We start from the raw sequence: 14,587 nt of genomic DNA, 5'->3' as shown, positions 1-14,587 counted from the left end.
GATCCCCTGGCTGGGTTTTCTTGACACTTTGGGTCACGCTCTGCTGTGAAAGGTTGGCACCCTTTTAGAGTGAAGGCTTAACAGTAATTGTGTCTACAGGCAGCCTCTAAAATGTGACATGTTTGCAACTGACTTCATGTTGCACCAGAGTATCACCATGCAGAAAGGCTGCACGTGGGGACACCCTCAGGTCCCTGCTTCCCCAGCGAGTCATATTGCAAACATATTTCTCTTCTATTCTTCTTTATTTGTCTTATTCTTTTATACCTCAGTTCATCTGCCTTTGTAAAAATAATCTATTGTGACCCTGTTGGACCTGTTTGTGTGAGAAGTTACAAATAATGAAATCAGCGGTTCATAAATATTAGTGGGGATAAGAACGTTCCTCATGTATACAAAAAGTGTTGCCAGTACTTTTGTTCATTTGTTTAACTTTGTGTGTGTGATTCAGAGATCTCCACGAGACGGTATGTTTTGCTTGGGAAACCGGCCCTTGGGATTTTTGGTGTCCTTATAGGGAGCCTGGGTGGTGGGGTTTTGTTTTGTTTATTTGCTTTGGGTTTGAAGTTTTTGTTTGTTTGTTTTTAGTACAAAATGGAATTTCCTACAAAAGATTGTGCTTTGAAAATGAAGTGGAGCTCAGGTCTTATTTTTAATTTTTATAAGTTGTATTAAGTTTTTTAAAATTAGGGAATATTTAAGAACATTTAAAGAAATGCATCTTATCAGGCCTCAAACGTAGCACAATTTTAAATCCCTCATATTTAAAACAAACAAGCAAAACCCAGCCAAACAGAGCTCTCTTGGGTACTGTGATTCTTGTTCTCTGCTGAGACAGGCTTTGCTAGTGGATCCACCACAAATCCCTAAGGGAAGCTTGGGTGTAAGACATGCCCTTCCTTTATTCAAGGCTGTGAACACAGTCGTGGGCTGAATTTGAAGTACAGGCACGTACTATAGTTGATGCATTTTTATTTCTACTTGAAATATCTGGGAGTAGAGAGATTTGGTGAAATGCTAGGACGTGAACTCCTGTGGCCATGGGTGTGATCTTCTGAAGTTCTGGTTCAACTCCTTGTGAAGGGCAGGGAGCTGCAAGAGCAACATCTGGCTGTATCTAACTCTTTTTTTTTTTTTTGTCTTTCCCCCTGCATTCATATAACAACGTCCTCTGCAGTAGGTACTGCCAGAATGCTCTTTTAATCTTTGTGTCTGTAATGTGATTATAATTTTTAATCAATGTTAATGTCCCATATAAATTCAAAAATAGTATAGGACGTTTTATAATTGCATATGGTCTGTTAGCCTCAATTCCTTAAACATCCACGTGCAAGCGTTGATGAATTCAGGGAGATTTTATACCACTCCTGTAGCCCTGAGTACGTCATGTAGCCAACCAACCCCTTTGGGCTGGAAGACAGACCAGCACCTTGCTTCTCTAATCTGAAAGAGCATTCTGGAAAAGGACAAAAATAAAAATCTCTCTCCTCTCAGGAGGCTGAACACTGCAAGGAAGCACAGCCTCAGCCAGAAGACACCTTGCCAGCCATCTTTTTCTTCACATTGCTTATGACAGGCATGTAATTAAAAAAATAATAATTCCTCAGAAAGCCGTTAGTGTCGTCGCATTGCATTACATCTTCTGCGCGTAAGGACTTAACTCCAAACAAAACGATTACATGGCTGGAGGGCAATAACCAAAGGGTTTAATGCTTTAAGAGAAGCGTTAACTATTATGCATTAACCGTGCTGGAATGCAATGTTTTGCACCAAGCACGGTACGTGAAGATACGCCTTAATGTATTTGTGCAGCTTGGCCCAGCGATAGGTTTCTGTGGGAGCTGAAGCAGGGTAGTTACATTATTTCCTGGCTTTCTGTGTATTAACTTTGGGATGAATCTATTAGTTTTCCCAATTGATTGCTTCTTTCTGTTTTTAGAGGGAATATTTTCATAGCTTTGGGCTTTTTAGTTAAAAGATTTTTTTTTTTCTCCCCTTAAAATCTAGGTTTTGCCTCCTGGGTTTGATAGCATGCATATTTATGACAAATGAAGGAATTTTCCATCCCATTAAAGTTTCAACAGATAATTTCAACAGATACTCGTTCAGAACAAAATAAATGCTGTTACGTGGTGAAGGGTCAATAAAAGCTCTCAGTCTTTAACAGCATAAGATATCTTTCATTTGGTCATTAAATAGCACTAGATGAGTTCTTGGCCAGTTACATACAAGGGAGTTTTGCTGGCTAATTAAGGACTTACTCAGCTACTGTTGAAACAAGTGGAGCTCAAGAACAAAAAAGCTACAATGGTTCAATCATCTGTTGCAAAAGAAAGGCAAAGCAAGTGAAAAAGAAGGTCAGAGTCTGTGCGCAGGTATTGGCCGGCAAGAATCGTATTAACTTGTGTTACAAAATACCCAGTGGATGTATAAAAAATAGGGTAATTGTTTTGAGATTTTTATCAGCTCTCTGTTGGTCTGGGATATTTTTGGCAGTTTCTGGTGCTCAGTAACCTTCCTTAGTGAAATATGAAAAGGAATTGTAATTCACATTTAGTGGATGTGATATACAAAGCACTGGAAAAAGACAGCGTTCTTCTGAAGCCTGTTTTCACAACCCATCTGAGGGCAAAGTAGTGCGCCATTCCTGTGCAATAAGAGGTATAAATCTTAACATACTTCAGATAAAAGTACTGAAAAATTATATGGAGGCTTGAGGCCTTTTTAGTTCAGAGTTTTCTTGAGGCATAGGCTTTAGTTTAAACTGCAGATAGTTTGTGTGCTCTGCTCTTGCTTCGTTACAACAGAACAAATCAAAAGAAAATTAAATTACTGGAAAGAAATTAAAGTAACAAAGAACAGGTGTGAGAACAATCTGGATATTATGTTTATGGAAAAAATGTTTTTTCAGAGAATTTCTTGGAATATAAATTCCTCAGAAGATAAATATTTGCAGGTTTTTAAGACTGTGTAATAAAATTGCAATTTGCATGTTGAACAATAGTTGGATATACAGAGAGCTTAAATAGAAATCACTATAGCTGAAATGGTCTCTTTCAAAAACTTTTTTTTTTCTCCCAGATTTGTCTTCCTAGAAAGTTCCACTGTGAGCCTGTCCTGTTTCAGTTTTCCATTATTCCAAAGAACAGTAGGATCTAGCAAGAAGCTGCAACCAAGAGCATTTGTGTACAAACTGCTGTGTTTCTTTATGCAAAAAGGTTTTCTCTTCTGTCATACTGAGCGTGCAAGGTCTGTCATGAACTGTGGCATGGCAGGTATTGCATGTAGCTGCAAAGGAGAGGTGGTAGTAAAATGGGAGATTTGAAACTGGCTTTGTGTTCTTGTTTAAGGGTAGCTTTGTTTTACTCCAACCTCACTGACTCTTAACAAGTCAAATGTGATGGAGGGAGTTTACACAGACACCTGAGAGGAAGAAAACTTTATGGATTTGCAGGTGGGGAGCTGTTCCTGGGTATAAATAGTGATCTGGAGGAACCTCAATTAGCTCTGCTAAATGGCTTTAGCTTCGGGCCTAGCACTGGAGCAGTAAGGAAGTGGTGGCCCCGCGGTGTGAACTGGATGTTTCAGAGGCCCAACATTTTGGTTCTGTCCCTGTGTAGTGGAAGACTCAGCACCGTGGCACCTGGCTGCCTGGTCCGGAGATGAAGATCAGCGTTCTTCCCATGCAAACAATTCGAGGCTCCCACGGAGTTTGGGCTCTGTGTGACGGCAGCAGTTTCGCCTTTGATTAGCTGACTCACAAACACCGATAGACGCTGCCTTGTAATTACACAGCCCTGTAGCTGGGCAGGCTTCTATTTAAGATCAAAGCATTTTGCTGCTTGATATAATGCATGTAAATGATGCTCAGCAGATAGAGAATTAAAACTCAGCAGTTGTCTCCTTTATGCATCCATTTGCACTGATTAATTTGGTGTTCTGTGACTTTTAATTGGAAGAGTGGCAGTACTAGTTTTATAACTCCTAAATTCGCTGTGATCAGAACAAAAGCTGTTGTGTCTAAACGTGAGAATAGTAAAGCAGATCCTGGTTATACCAATATGAAATAAGTCGTCATGGTAAAATTTAATGATAACCATTAGAATTTTATACCAATTTTTACTGTCAGAAGCTCAGAACAGTTTATGAACTGTAAGGAATCAGTCTACCATATCTCCGTGAGCACTGAGGTCCTCATTCTCCTTTTAAAAGGAAACGAGAGCTCAGATTAATTATCACTGGAACTGTCTGCTTGGTTAGAAACTGCAGGGTCATGAAAGTTTGTGTGTGAACAAACATTTTTCTTCTAGTGAGTCCTCTTGCTCATTGATTTTGTTGTGCATTATTTAGGTAGCTTTCGGTGAGTGTATGAAACTATGCCTGTGGATCCTGTGGCTGGCTCTGTGCAGTTGCATTCCCACAGACTGTAAATGCAGATTTAGAATCAGTTGGGTGAGTTGGAAAGGCCCTCCAGGTTCTGATCTCTTCTAATGTGAACGTAGACACCAGGCTGATGTCTTCCACAGGCTCTGGGAGTGCACTCTGTCCCATCATCCAAACCGCTAATTCAATTTTTCCATTACTCTCCACAAATGGTAGATACAGAGTGTCTTTTGCTCTCTGAGAGCTGGTACATAGAAACCTCCGTTGTCCCGTGACCTTGGATCCAACCCTGATGCTTTCCTCATTCCCTGCTGCTTCAGCAAGCCCAGTGGTCACCGCACAAGGAGTGACTCAGGGCTGCTGCAGACAGTTTCTCCCTTGGTGAGCGGCACCAAATGTTACCTGTTTAAAACACAGTGAGGAGTTTTGCATCATTGCAGAAGAGAAACCAAAACTAAAGGTGAACGGCAGTATTTGAGCAGATGAATGTGCAGGGAGGGTGAGCAGGCTGCAGCCTGGTGCTGGCACGTCTGCCAGAGCTGGGAGGGGAACACAGCCCTGCCAGCTGGGTGGAAACACCTTGGATCAGCCCCTGCACTCCTGGCAAAAACAGCATCAAGCCTAAGTTTTGGACTGCTAATCCAGGGAGGTGTGCGTGACCGTGTATAGCCAATGGTAAGCCAGGGAGAGCTAAGGGATGCCAGCGGATAAATGGAGATGCCTTAAGGCTTTTATTGAGAACATATCACCTTGCAGTGCAGCAGATGAGAAACTGCATTCTTCAGTCTTTGTCAGTCTTCCAATGAGTCAGTGGAATTGCTGGGTGGTTTTCTTTTCTCTCTTTTTTTTTTTTTTCTTTTTTATTTTTTTCTTTTAAATCCCTGGCATTATCATTAGTGAGTGAACTTTCTACCTGTCCACCCTGCTTCTTGTTGAAATGTTCAGCTCCATTCTCTCCAAGGGCGGGACATTTCATTGTTACAGCCATTTGGCGCAGTAATTTATTATTAATTATGCTTTCACAGTCGAGCAATCATGTTACCTCACTGCATTTATCCTCTGCCAACACGTAAATGGATTATTTGTAATGAGACAGTTATGGGTAGATGCTGAATGTGGATTTTACAACTTCAGCCTAAGAAGGATAAATCCCCCGCTGCACTCAGCCTTCTGAAGGGGATCACCGTGCAAGGGCTCAGGAAGCCACGGATCTGTTCAGTGCCTGCTAGAGAAGGAAAACATGTGTGAGGCTGTGGAAAATAGCACTGATTGTTTCAGGAATTACCATTACACAGAAAAGAGACAAACTGCCAGAATAAAGAAGTTGCATGGTTTCTGATAGGCAGCTTTTCACATTCTGTAAAAGCCCCTTTCTGCAACAGCTCCTTTCTCCATCCCTGCCCAAGGACTCCTGAGACCTACCTGTGGAGGCGCAGGCAGTGTCCCCCTCCCTGTGTGGCCTCGGGTCTCTCCTCTGCGGTGACATCTGATGGTGGGAAGGTGCTGACTGCCACAGCTCTCTGGTGCCTGAGCTGCCTCATCTCTGATCTACTTTTGTGCCTGTTTTATCAGTGCTCTGGAAAAGAGAGAATCTCCTGAAGTTTTTAGGCTGCTAGGAAAAACCAAGCACAAAAACTGTGAGTCTTACTGTAAAGCCAATAGAAGTAATTAGTAGCACGGCTCTTTGAACTCACCTTTTCCCTTAAGCAGGTATATTCCTTTGGCTGTGTGGTAGCAGTGATATTGGTGCAAGGTCAGCTGCCGCTGAGCTCCCAGCCCTGCTTCATCAGCTCATTGCTGCTTTTTGGCGAGGCAGCAGCAGGCTCCCCGCACACCTGTGCTGTGCAGGCTGCGGCTGAGAAGAGGGAAGCACTGCGCTGCAAAGAGTCATGACCCATTTTCAGATTATGCAAGTCTCCGAGGCCCTTTTAATTCAGGGAAATAAATTCTCTTTTAGAAGGTGCTGAGGATGAACAAAACACTTTACTGGGGGCAGGTTTGGGGAATGCCAGCAGTCGATGAGCCAGGCCTGGGTTTCACATCACGCTGTTACAGATTCAGTGCTAAGAGTCCATTAAAGCAGAGAAATGTCTACCAGCATAATTCCTGCAAAAATAGGAATTTGTTTGATGTTTGTTTAACGTGTGTTAAATGGCTTGTCTCATAGTGGCGTAATGCTTTAAAAGGCTGTGTCGCGCTGGGTAAGGATCTGCCTGTTTTTTCATTCTGTTGCAGTGCAGGTGCCGTACGTTGCAAGAAGCAGCCAGCTGAGAGCTGCTAGACCGTTTATGCTTAGCCATGATTTACTGAGGACCAGACTCAGGTCTGATGGCCTGGAGTTTTTATGCAAGAGGTGGATAACATTATAACTGTCTTAAGAAGGTTTACTGAAATCCTTGATTTCAAACCATTGCTCAGAGTTTCCAAAGAATGTGTAGCGTTTTTGTTTTCAGTGTCATAAGGATGCTCGGTCACACAGGTGGTCACAGTGCTACATCTTTCCCGAGTTGGTTCCTTCCACAGATCTGCATGGCGTGTAATTGCCACCAGCAGGAATGGGAGCTGTATCTGTGGGCTTAATGGCACTTAGATGTCCAGAGCTGGAGAAATATCCCTGAAAGCATTACTCTGGATTCACCTGCAGTCAGACTCTGGTCACTCTGCCTGAAATAAGCGGTGTTGGTTGTGCCTTTAGGGTACAAACTGTTAAAGCATGAGAAGTCACTTCAGTGACTTCAGCTGTAAATTCACATCTCTGTTTCTATTGAAATGAGCGTTTCATTTCCAAAAGGAAGGTTACTCTTTTCCTGCACAATTGTTGCATATTTTCTAATCTGGGGTGAATTCTTGTGACTCTCAGAGATATTTGTTCTCTAAAAATAATGATGCATTTTTTTTAATTGTTATTAAATTTGTCTTTACAGTTGTTCAGTGAAAAAATAAGTGGAGCTGAAGGAACAAAATTAGATGAAGAATTTCAAGAGATGGAAAGGGTAAGGAAAGCAATATAAGCTTTTCAACACTAAGCTGTTGCAAAATCAAAAGTCTTTCACATTTCAGATGCTAGAATGGTATTATAGATTTACATGAGGGAAATACTTAATTCAAAACATAAATATGTAAGAATAAGTGCAAATTTATCCTTGATTCTTGTCAGCTCAGTCAGGGGAGAAGAGACATGCAGAAAGGCTGTCTGAGCAGAGGAAGCTCAAGAGGACACCTCTTGACAGTGAAGGGAAGCTCCTCCAAGGCTGGCGTAAAGCACCAAGAGAGACGTGTCTCTCTCCTCTGTCTATGTGGGAAATTAGTGAGAGAGAAAAAATTCTCATAATTCTGAATTCTATTTTTTAGATTAAATCCATAGTCAGGAATTAATATGAATTGTTGTGGAAATAGAGATGTTTGCTATCGACTTATTCGTGGTGGGTGTTTCAAATCAAACTGCATTAATGTCACTTTCTCCTTTCTGAGCTTTTAAGTGCTTTTTATCACCATTGTCTTTTCAATATATTTTAATGTACATAGTGGACCTAGGTCACAGCTTTTATTGTTGGCAGATTGAAGAAAAAATCTTGTGTGAGTTGTTTTTTTTTCCAACGTGCATATTTAGGATTTATGATCTAAACAGGCTTCTAGGTTTCAGTTTCTTTGGCTTCAGAACAATTATTTCCTTTCTCTGCATTGTAAGAGGAAAAGTAATATGCAGACCCAGAGGTAGAAAAAGAGAAACAACCCAGAAATGTGATTTTTATAGCATTTTAGAAACTATTAAACAGGAAGACAGTGCAAACCGCTGCTTTAAGTGTCCCTGACCCCAAGACTGTGAGCTGGGATATTTTAAATCTTTTTCACCTGTGGAGAAAAGCAGTCAGGAAAAGTGTAGCCTAGAATGCATAAGCAGCATTTGAGACTTATGAGCTTGAGAGATAAGTAGGTCCCCACATTTTGATACGAACTTTTTCTCCTTCTGTGTGCTAACTGCAAATTTATTTTGGTACAATCTCGTCACAACTGTGGCGTGACTGTTTATTTTAATCTACCATATTTGCTTTATTTTAAATAATTTTTCATAATCAGCTAGAATAGTATATTATATCTAATCAAAATATAAACTTTCTAGTAATAGGCTTGATTTTTGCTAACTTTTGGTTACTTTTCTTTTTCAGAAAATTGATGTTACTAATAAAGCTGTAGCAGAGCTTCTGTCAAAATCCACAGAGTATCTTCAGCCAAATCCAGGTAGGGTAGAGAAAGTAGGTGTCAGATTTTGCTAAACACTATCTTGTTACTCAGAAATTCATCCTAGGTGGATAAAAGCTAATTCGGTCATTATTGTGAGGCTTCTGGATGTCTAGAGACCCTCAGCGGTGCGTACAATGAACTGTACTGTACAATGGAACTATAAAGTTTACATGCAGCAAGTCTGACCTGCAATGCAGCTCACAACACACGATGTTGGTCTTACTGGGCTCATACATACAGGTTGTGCGTGCATGACGTGTCTTGGATGGCCTGGGATGGCAATACAGCACCTGTGTTATTTATGCTGGATTTCCTGGAGTGGGATATGGATCCCTCAAGTAAAGAGAATGCCAGCAATTTTTTAGCAGAGATATAAAAGACTGTTGAATTTAACTCATGTGCTCAAGGTCTCAGTGGATTTTGGGTAGTCAGTTAATAGAAGCTTCTCAAATTTTAGTTTAAGAAACTAGAAAGGGTACATGTTTACATTTACAGTTGGTCACAAAGATTAGCTGTTAAGAGCTTGATGGACTGTCCAAACCAGCTGCTGGAAGGACCTTTATTTTTTTGACAACTGTCTGACTGAATTTATGTTTAGTAGCTACACCGATGACTTCAGAGAGAGTCTTAATTTCAAACAATTCTGGGTGCCTTATGAGATGCATGTCCCTGGATAAGTTTAATAGGTTGTTAATGTCTACAGAAGAAGCATTAAATGGGTTGTGTCTACAAAACGATGGTAGTATTCAACCCTTTACCAAGGCCCAGCTAGGGTGTTCAAGATGCAGCTGGTCACCATGGTCCACATTCCTTAGGAATACCCTACCCATGGCTATCACTGTGTTGAAGACGTTGTTGAGAAGTAATGGTAAGGAGTAGATTAGAAAAACATTCCAAGAATTGCATGGTTTTGTCATGATATGTGCAGGCTAGCAATAAGTTACTAATTTTTATTTACACAGCCTTTCTGCAGAATAAAGTCTTACTGTCTTGAATAGTGGAAGCAAGAAAAAAGTTCTGTAAAGCTCTCACAAACAAGAGCATTAAAATGGCTTCGTCTGTGCTTGTATCCATTTTGTTTGCTTTCTGCAGTGCTTTTAATAGAGGAATCCACAAAGAAAAATACCCAAGGGAATGTGAATATTGGTGAATATCAGCAGAAGGCGATAAGCACTCCCACTATATAACTGCCTGGAGAGATGATGCCCACTCAGCTGGGAATAAAACAGTTTCATGTGACCCATACTGTTGCATGGAATCTTACTTCAGCATTGACTATGAAGTACTGACAACTAAAAGCTTACGGGTCTACAGGCTAACTTAGTGACTTGCTTCATGAGGTTGTTTGTTAAATAATTTATTGCTTTATATTAATTAAAAAAAAATCTGTCTTTTTTGTTGTTGTTCATGTCCTTATTAGCATACAGGGCCAAGCTGGGAATGCTGAACACTATGTCAAAGATCAGGGGACAAGTTAAAACCACAGGCTACCCTCAGACAGAAGGACTCCTAGGAGACTGCATGATACGGTATGGCAGAGAGCTTGGCGATGATTCTATGTTTGGTGAGTTTGTGTACCTCCTTTGAGAATATTTCAGTATAAAGCTCTTCACAGAATATTACTCAGTGAAAAACTATGTAAATAGCTGATCCAGGTAAGAGGGAAAGCTAAGTACAGTGATTAGGGGATGATTGATATAATAATATACATTGCTTCTACATATTTGTCTGCCTCTGTTTGATTTTAGATGTTAGATTGTTACTATTGCTGTCTCTAAACATTTTAGTTTCTGACTTGCCAAAGGTAAATCATTTAGATCCTTTGATGCAATACATTTTTTTTTAACCTTTAGATAAAAATGGTTACCCTATATCCAAGAGTTAAATTAATGGAAAAAAATCTTGGGGGGGGGTGGAGGAACTGTGGGTGCTTTTGGCATCTTTGTGCTTTGGAGCAATGCTTCTCAGATATGCATTTTCTTGTTTTTGTGAAGATCCACTCCAGCTTGGCCATGCTACAATTCTTTGGTAAATCAAATATTACCTATTTCCTCTGAAAATATGCTGAAACTTCACGGCCAAAACCTTGACAGAGGCATTGCTTGCTGAGCATGCACAATGTGTGGGCTTGACTGGAATAAACTTGAAGAACTGTCACAGAGCTACTCAGTGGGTGTTTTTTGATACAGCTGGGATTAAGAGGGAAACTACAAGAAATGTACATGAGAAAAGGAGAGTCCCATATTTGGGAAAGAACACAGACTAGGGCTACAGGGCTCTGGCTTGGGCTAGGACTGTGTGCAGAAGCCAAATTCAGAACTGGCTGACTTCTTTCTGCCCTGTTGTTAAGATCTGCAGTTCCACACACAAAGGCCATTCTCTAAGTAGTAACAGCTATGTAGGCCTAGGACTCAAAAAAACCCAAGGAGGTGCTGTATAGGGGAAGATGTTGATGCTGCAGAATATACTGTAGAGCAAAATATCCCAGTTCTAATTTTCTGTAGGAGAAAATCAAGTGCATAATTTACATTATTTTTTTTTTTTTTACTTTTCAACATCCTACAGCAGATACAAAGATACCTACTTGAAAGAGCTGTATCATAAGACACATTTTTTGTTTTACATATATTGAGATATAAGTAGCATATTCTTTACCATAGGCCTTGCACTACTGGATGCTGGTGAAAGCATGAAGCAAATGGCAGAAGTGAAGGACTCACTTGATATTAATGTCAAACAAAATTTCATTGATCCTCTACAGTTATTGCAGGACAAAGATTTAAAAGAGATTGGGGTAAGTTTTCCAGGGTAAAGCTTCATTTATCAATAATCAAAGTCAATCAAACACCAATTCTCTGAGTGTTTTTTATGGAAGCAAAAAAGCAAATAAACTTCACTGCATTTAAGCTTCTGTTTCTAGCAAAATAGTGATGAAATCTGCTTAGAAACAATGTCTGGCTATTTCCCTCCATTGTCTAACTTGCTCAGTTTGCCATATTGCCTGTATATTCAGTGCAAGAAGGATAGTGAAGAAAATTGTTCTCTGTATTTTTCTGTTCCTTTATTTTAACTGACATTTTTTATTAATTGTTCTGATCATGTGAGTGGGCCGCGATTTACTGTGACTGATTATCCCGTCTTGCCACCTCTCTCTGTCAGCCTAAGGCTGTTTATTGTAGAGGCGGAATTTGATTGTTGAAGAAAGCTATTCAGGGCAATCACAGAATGATCTCAAAAGTGTCTTAAAATGTTGAGTGCCATATTCCACTATGGGAAAAATATAAGATGCTGAGGAACATATTTTAACCTTTAAAGTCAGGTTTTTCAGTGCTTTTGTTTACAAAATGACAATTCAAAAGAAAGCCAGGCAGTCTCTGTCTGAGTCTGATTCCAATAGACTTGGGTAATAAGCAAGTTAATTCCCTGATGAAATGCAGAAAAGAAAGTTGTTTTATTTATTTACATGTATGTAGAAAGCAGAGCAAAAAGCTAGTAATAATGCCTTGATGTCTATAGCTGTCTCCTATGATACAGAATTGTTTTCAGTTGTCATTCTTCTCCACTGATAAAAAGAAATTGTTTTATGTTAGCTTTAATGAGCATTTTGTACTGTCACTTTGAGTCCGTTCTGTAAGTCTGTCAATCCCATGATTTTTGGCAACAGAAAAGCTTGTATAGTGATGTCAGTTAGAAGTGTCAGGTTGACACCTAACAAAGAAAGCAAGAACATAAGATTTGTTGGAATACTGCTTACGGAATGAGAAGGGAAAATGACTGTTGGCTGTCATATTGCATATAATTCAAGAGGTAAAATTAATTTAAGTATAGAACACGGGGCACTTTTGGATTTTCTAAATTAGAAGCAGGATCCAATGTTAGGTGTTGCACATTTAATAAACTCCATCCCATGATCTAGGTGCCTAAGATTACCAAATCAAGGTAGCCAGTTCCCCAGGTCCTACCAGATGACTATTTAAAGTCTACACAACTTAAAATTTAATTCACGTATGCAGTCCCAGACGTACCTGATGCTTTCTTAGATCAAAGGGATGGACTGGATAATCTCTGAGCTTGGCATTTCTTTTGATTCTGCATATCCCTGTAATTGCATCCAACTGAAACTTCCTTAAATCACTATGTGTTTGTATGGGCCTGTCCCATTTGGACCTCCACCTAAATGTTCTGTCTTATTTAGCATCATTTGAAGAAACTAGAAGGTCGTCGTTTGGATTATGATTATAAAAAGAAACGTCTTGGAAAGATACCAGATGAAGAAGTTAAGCAAGCAGTAGAAAAATTTGAAGAGTCAAAGGAACTAGCTGAAAGAAGCATGTTCAATTTCTTAGAAAATGATGTAAGTCTGTCCTGCTTTTTTGTTTGCTGCAGTATATCCAGGTGGGAAATGTGTGTGGGGTTGGATAAAGTTTGACCCATCCTTCACAGGCAACAGGGACTGAAGGCAGAGAATGTACTTTTTTCCTTGTCTCTGAGAGGAACGTTATGAACAGCAGTGCATGGGAGTACTCAAGAATTCAGCAAGGTCTTCTGGAGATACAATTGCTCAGACAAGGTTGACACAGACGTCTCATGTAGCTTTATTATCTATGAGCAATGAACTGCCTGAGAGCAGAATACAGGGAGATCAGGGGGAAGGAGAAGCCAGTCACAGACCAGCTGCTTAAAACATGAGCAAGAGATATGTACCCAGTGCTAAGAGCACTGAGTGCAGGAGCAGCTCACTTAACACACAAAACTTTGCTGCTGCTTTGAAGGATCTGGATAATTTTGGCTCTAAAAATCACAACTATAGCTTGGCTGTAAATATTACTGCATAGAGCTTATGTGGGTTATGCTCAAGTACTTGGACATTGGCTCAGATTCGAGGTCCACCATGAAATTATGTCTTAAAAATGAGCAGCTGTGGTGTTTTGTGATAATCCTTTCTTCAGTGCTTATACAGCAGAATAGCAGGATGTGCTATCCCATATAGTCATAGAATTATATGAAAAGAGAGATGGAAGGGTGCTTAAAAGGACATTTTGCTATCTGTAAGTAGGACACACAATATTAGTTTCTTTCTTATGAGTGGGTGTCAGGTTTTTTGTTTGTTTTATTATCTGGAATATGAAAGACAAAAGAAATTACTTGGTTTTGCAGAGATTTCTCTGTTAGACCGTATTAGCCCCAGTCAAGTTAAAACAGAAATAGGAAGACAGGGTCTATTCCAAAACTTTCTCTTCTGTCGATACGTTATCACAGAAACCATGCTTAAAAAGCAAGAAATGTGCTGTCTTCTGGGAGCAAACTGCAGAAAGGTGGAGCTGTTAAGTGGGACCATTTACCTGCAGACAACTTCTGTCTCTGACTACCTGTGTAATGGCCAGCTATAAACTAGCCAGTAGCTCCTAAACTGCTTGTGAGCAGGACACATTCATTACAGCAGTGCATAAGTCCATAACCCCTTGCTGTTATACCAGCACAAGTTATATTAAGGCTGCAAAAAAATAACATCTTCTATCAACAATTTCAGCACGCTGTTCCATGGTAGACTCTACCAATTGGCCAGCTGTGGTGTATGCATTTTATAGTTCTTCTTTGCATAAGCAGCTGAGAAATGTTTCAGACATTTATCATTAGCCAAAGCACCAAAGCAAAGATGAAGCAGCGTATGAAATAGTGACTTACCTAAGCCACAAGATCAGGAACAACTGACTAGTATAACTGATTCTGCCTTTGGGAGGGAGGTGAAGTGGTTGTCCCTTAGATGTCTTTCTCCATACCCTCTTTCTATTGTTTCTGTTTAAAGAAAACTGTGCTGTTTCCCTTCCATTTGCCATGCTGACCCAATTTCTCTCCTGTCCTCAAACTTCTCATTACAGCCTTCTTGTCTAAGCCGAGTCTTTCTCACCAGATTTACATAGATAGTAATTGCAGTCACTTCCTTCCTATCCTTCCCAATTCC

General features: G+C 40.1%; 1 protein-coding gene and 1 long non-coding RNA gene across 3 annotated transcripts in view; one reads left to right on the top strand and one right to left on the bottom strand.

The window, feature by feature from the left end:
• The window catches only part of SH3GL3 (SH3 domain containing GRB2 like 3, endophilin A3), a 52,987-nt gene that overhangs the window by 28,598 nt on the left and 9,802 nt on the right, over window positions 1-14,587 (top strand). For both annotated transcript variants that reach the window (XM_084532103.1, XM_084532104.1), the window contains exons 2-6: window positions 7,308-7,376; window positions 8,550-8,622; window positions 10,046-10,189; window positions 11,286-11,419; window positions 12,821-12,979. In XM_084532103.1, the coding sequence (XP_084388229.1) occupies window positions 7,308-7,376; window positions 8,550-8,622; window positions 10,046-10,189; window positions 11,286-11,419; window positions 12,821-12,979 (579 nt within the window). The remainder of the gene's footprint in view (window positions 1-7,307; window positions 7,377-8,549; window positions 8,623-10,045; window positions 10,190-11,285; window positions 11,420-12,820; window positions 12,980-14,587) is intronic.
• LOC311442644 lies at window positions 3,856-6,241 on the bottom strand. The gene is made up of 3 exons (XR_014696787.1): window positions 6,078-6,241; window positions 5,806-5,959; window positions 3,856-5,608 (listed from the first exon to the last, which is right to left on the bottom strand). It is a non-coding gene; the product is annotated as an uncharacterized lncRNA (long non-coding RNA).

Source organism: Aythya ferina (assembly GCF_964211825.1).
Source record: "Aythya ferina genome assembly, chromosome: 11".
Lineage (NCBI taxonomy): Eukaryota > Metazoa > Chordata > Aves > Anseriformes > Anatidae > Aythya > Aythya ferina.
The sequence above is the reverse complement of the archived record's forward strand: the minus strand, read 5'-3'. Positions and strand labels throughout refer to the sequence as shown.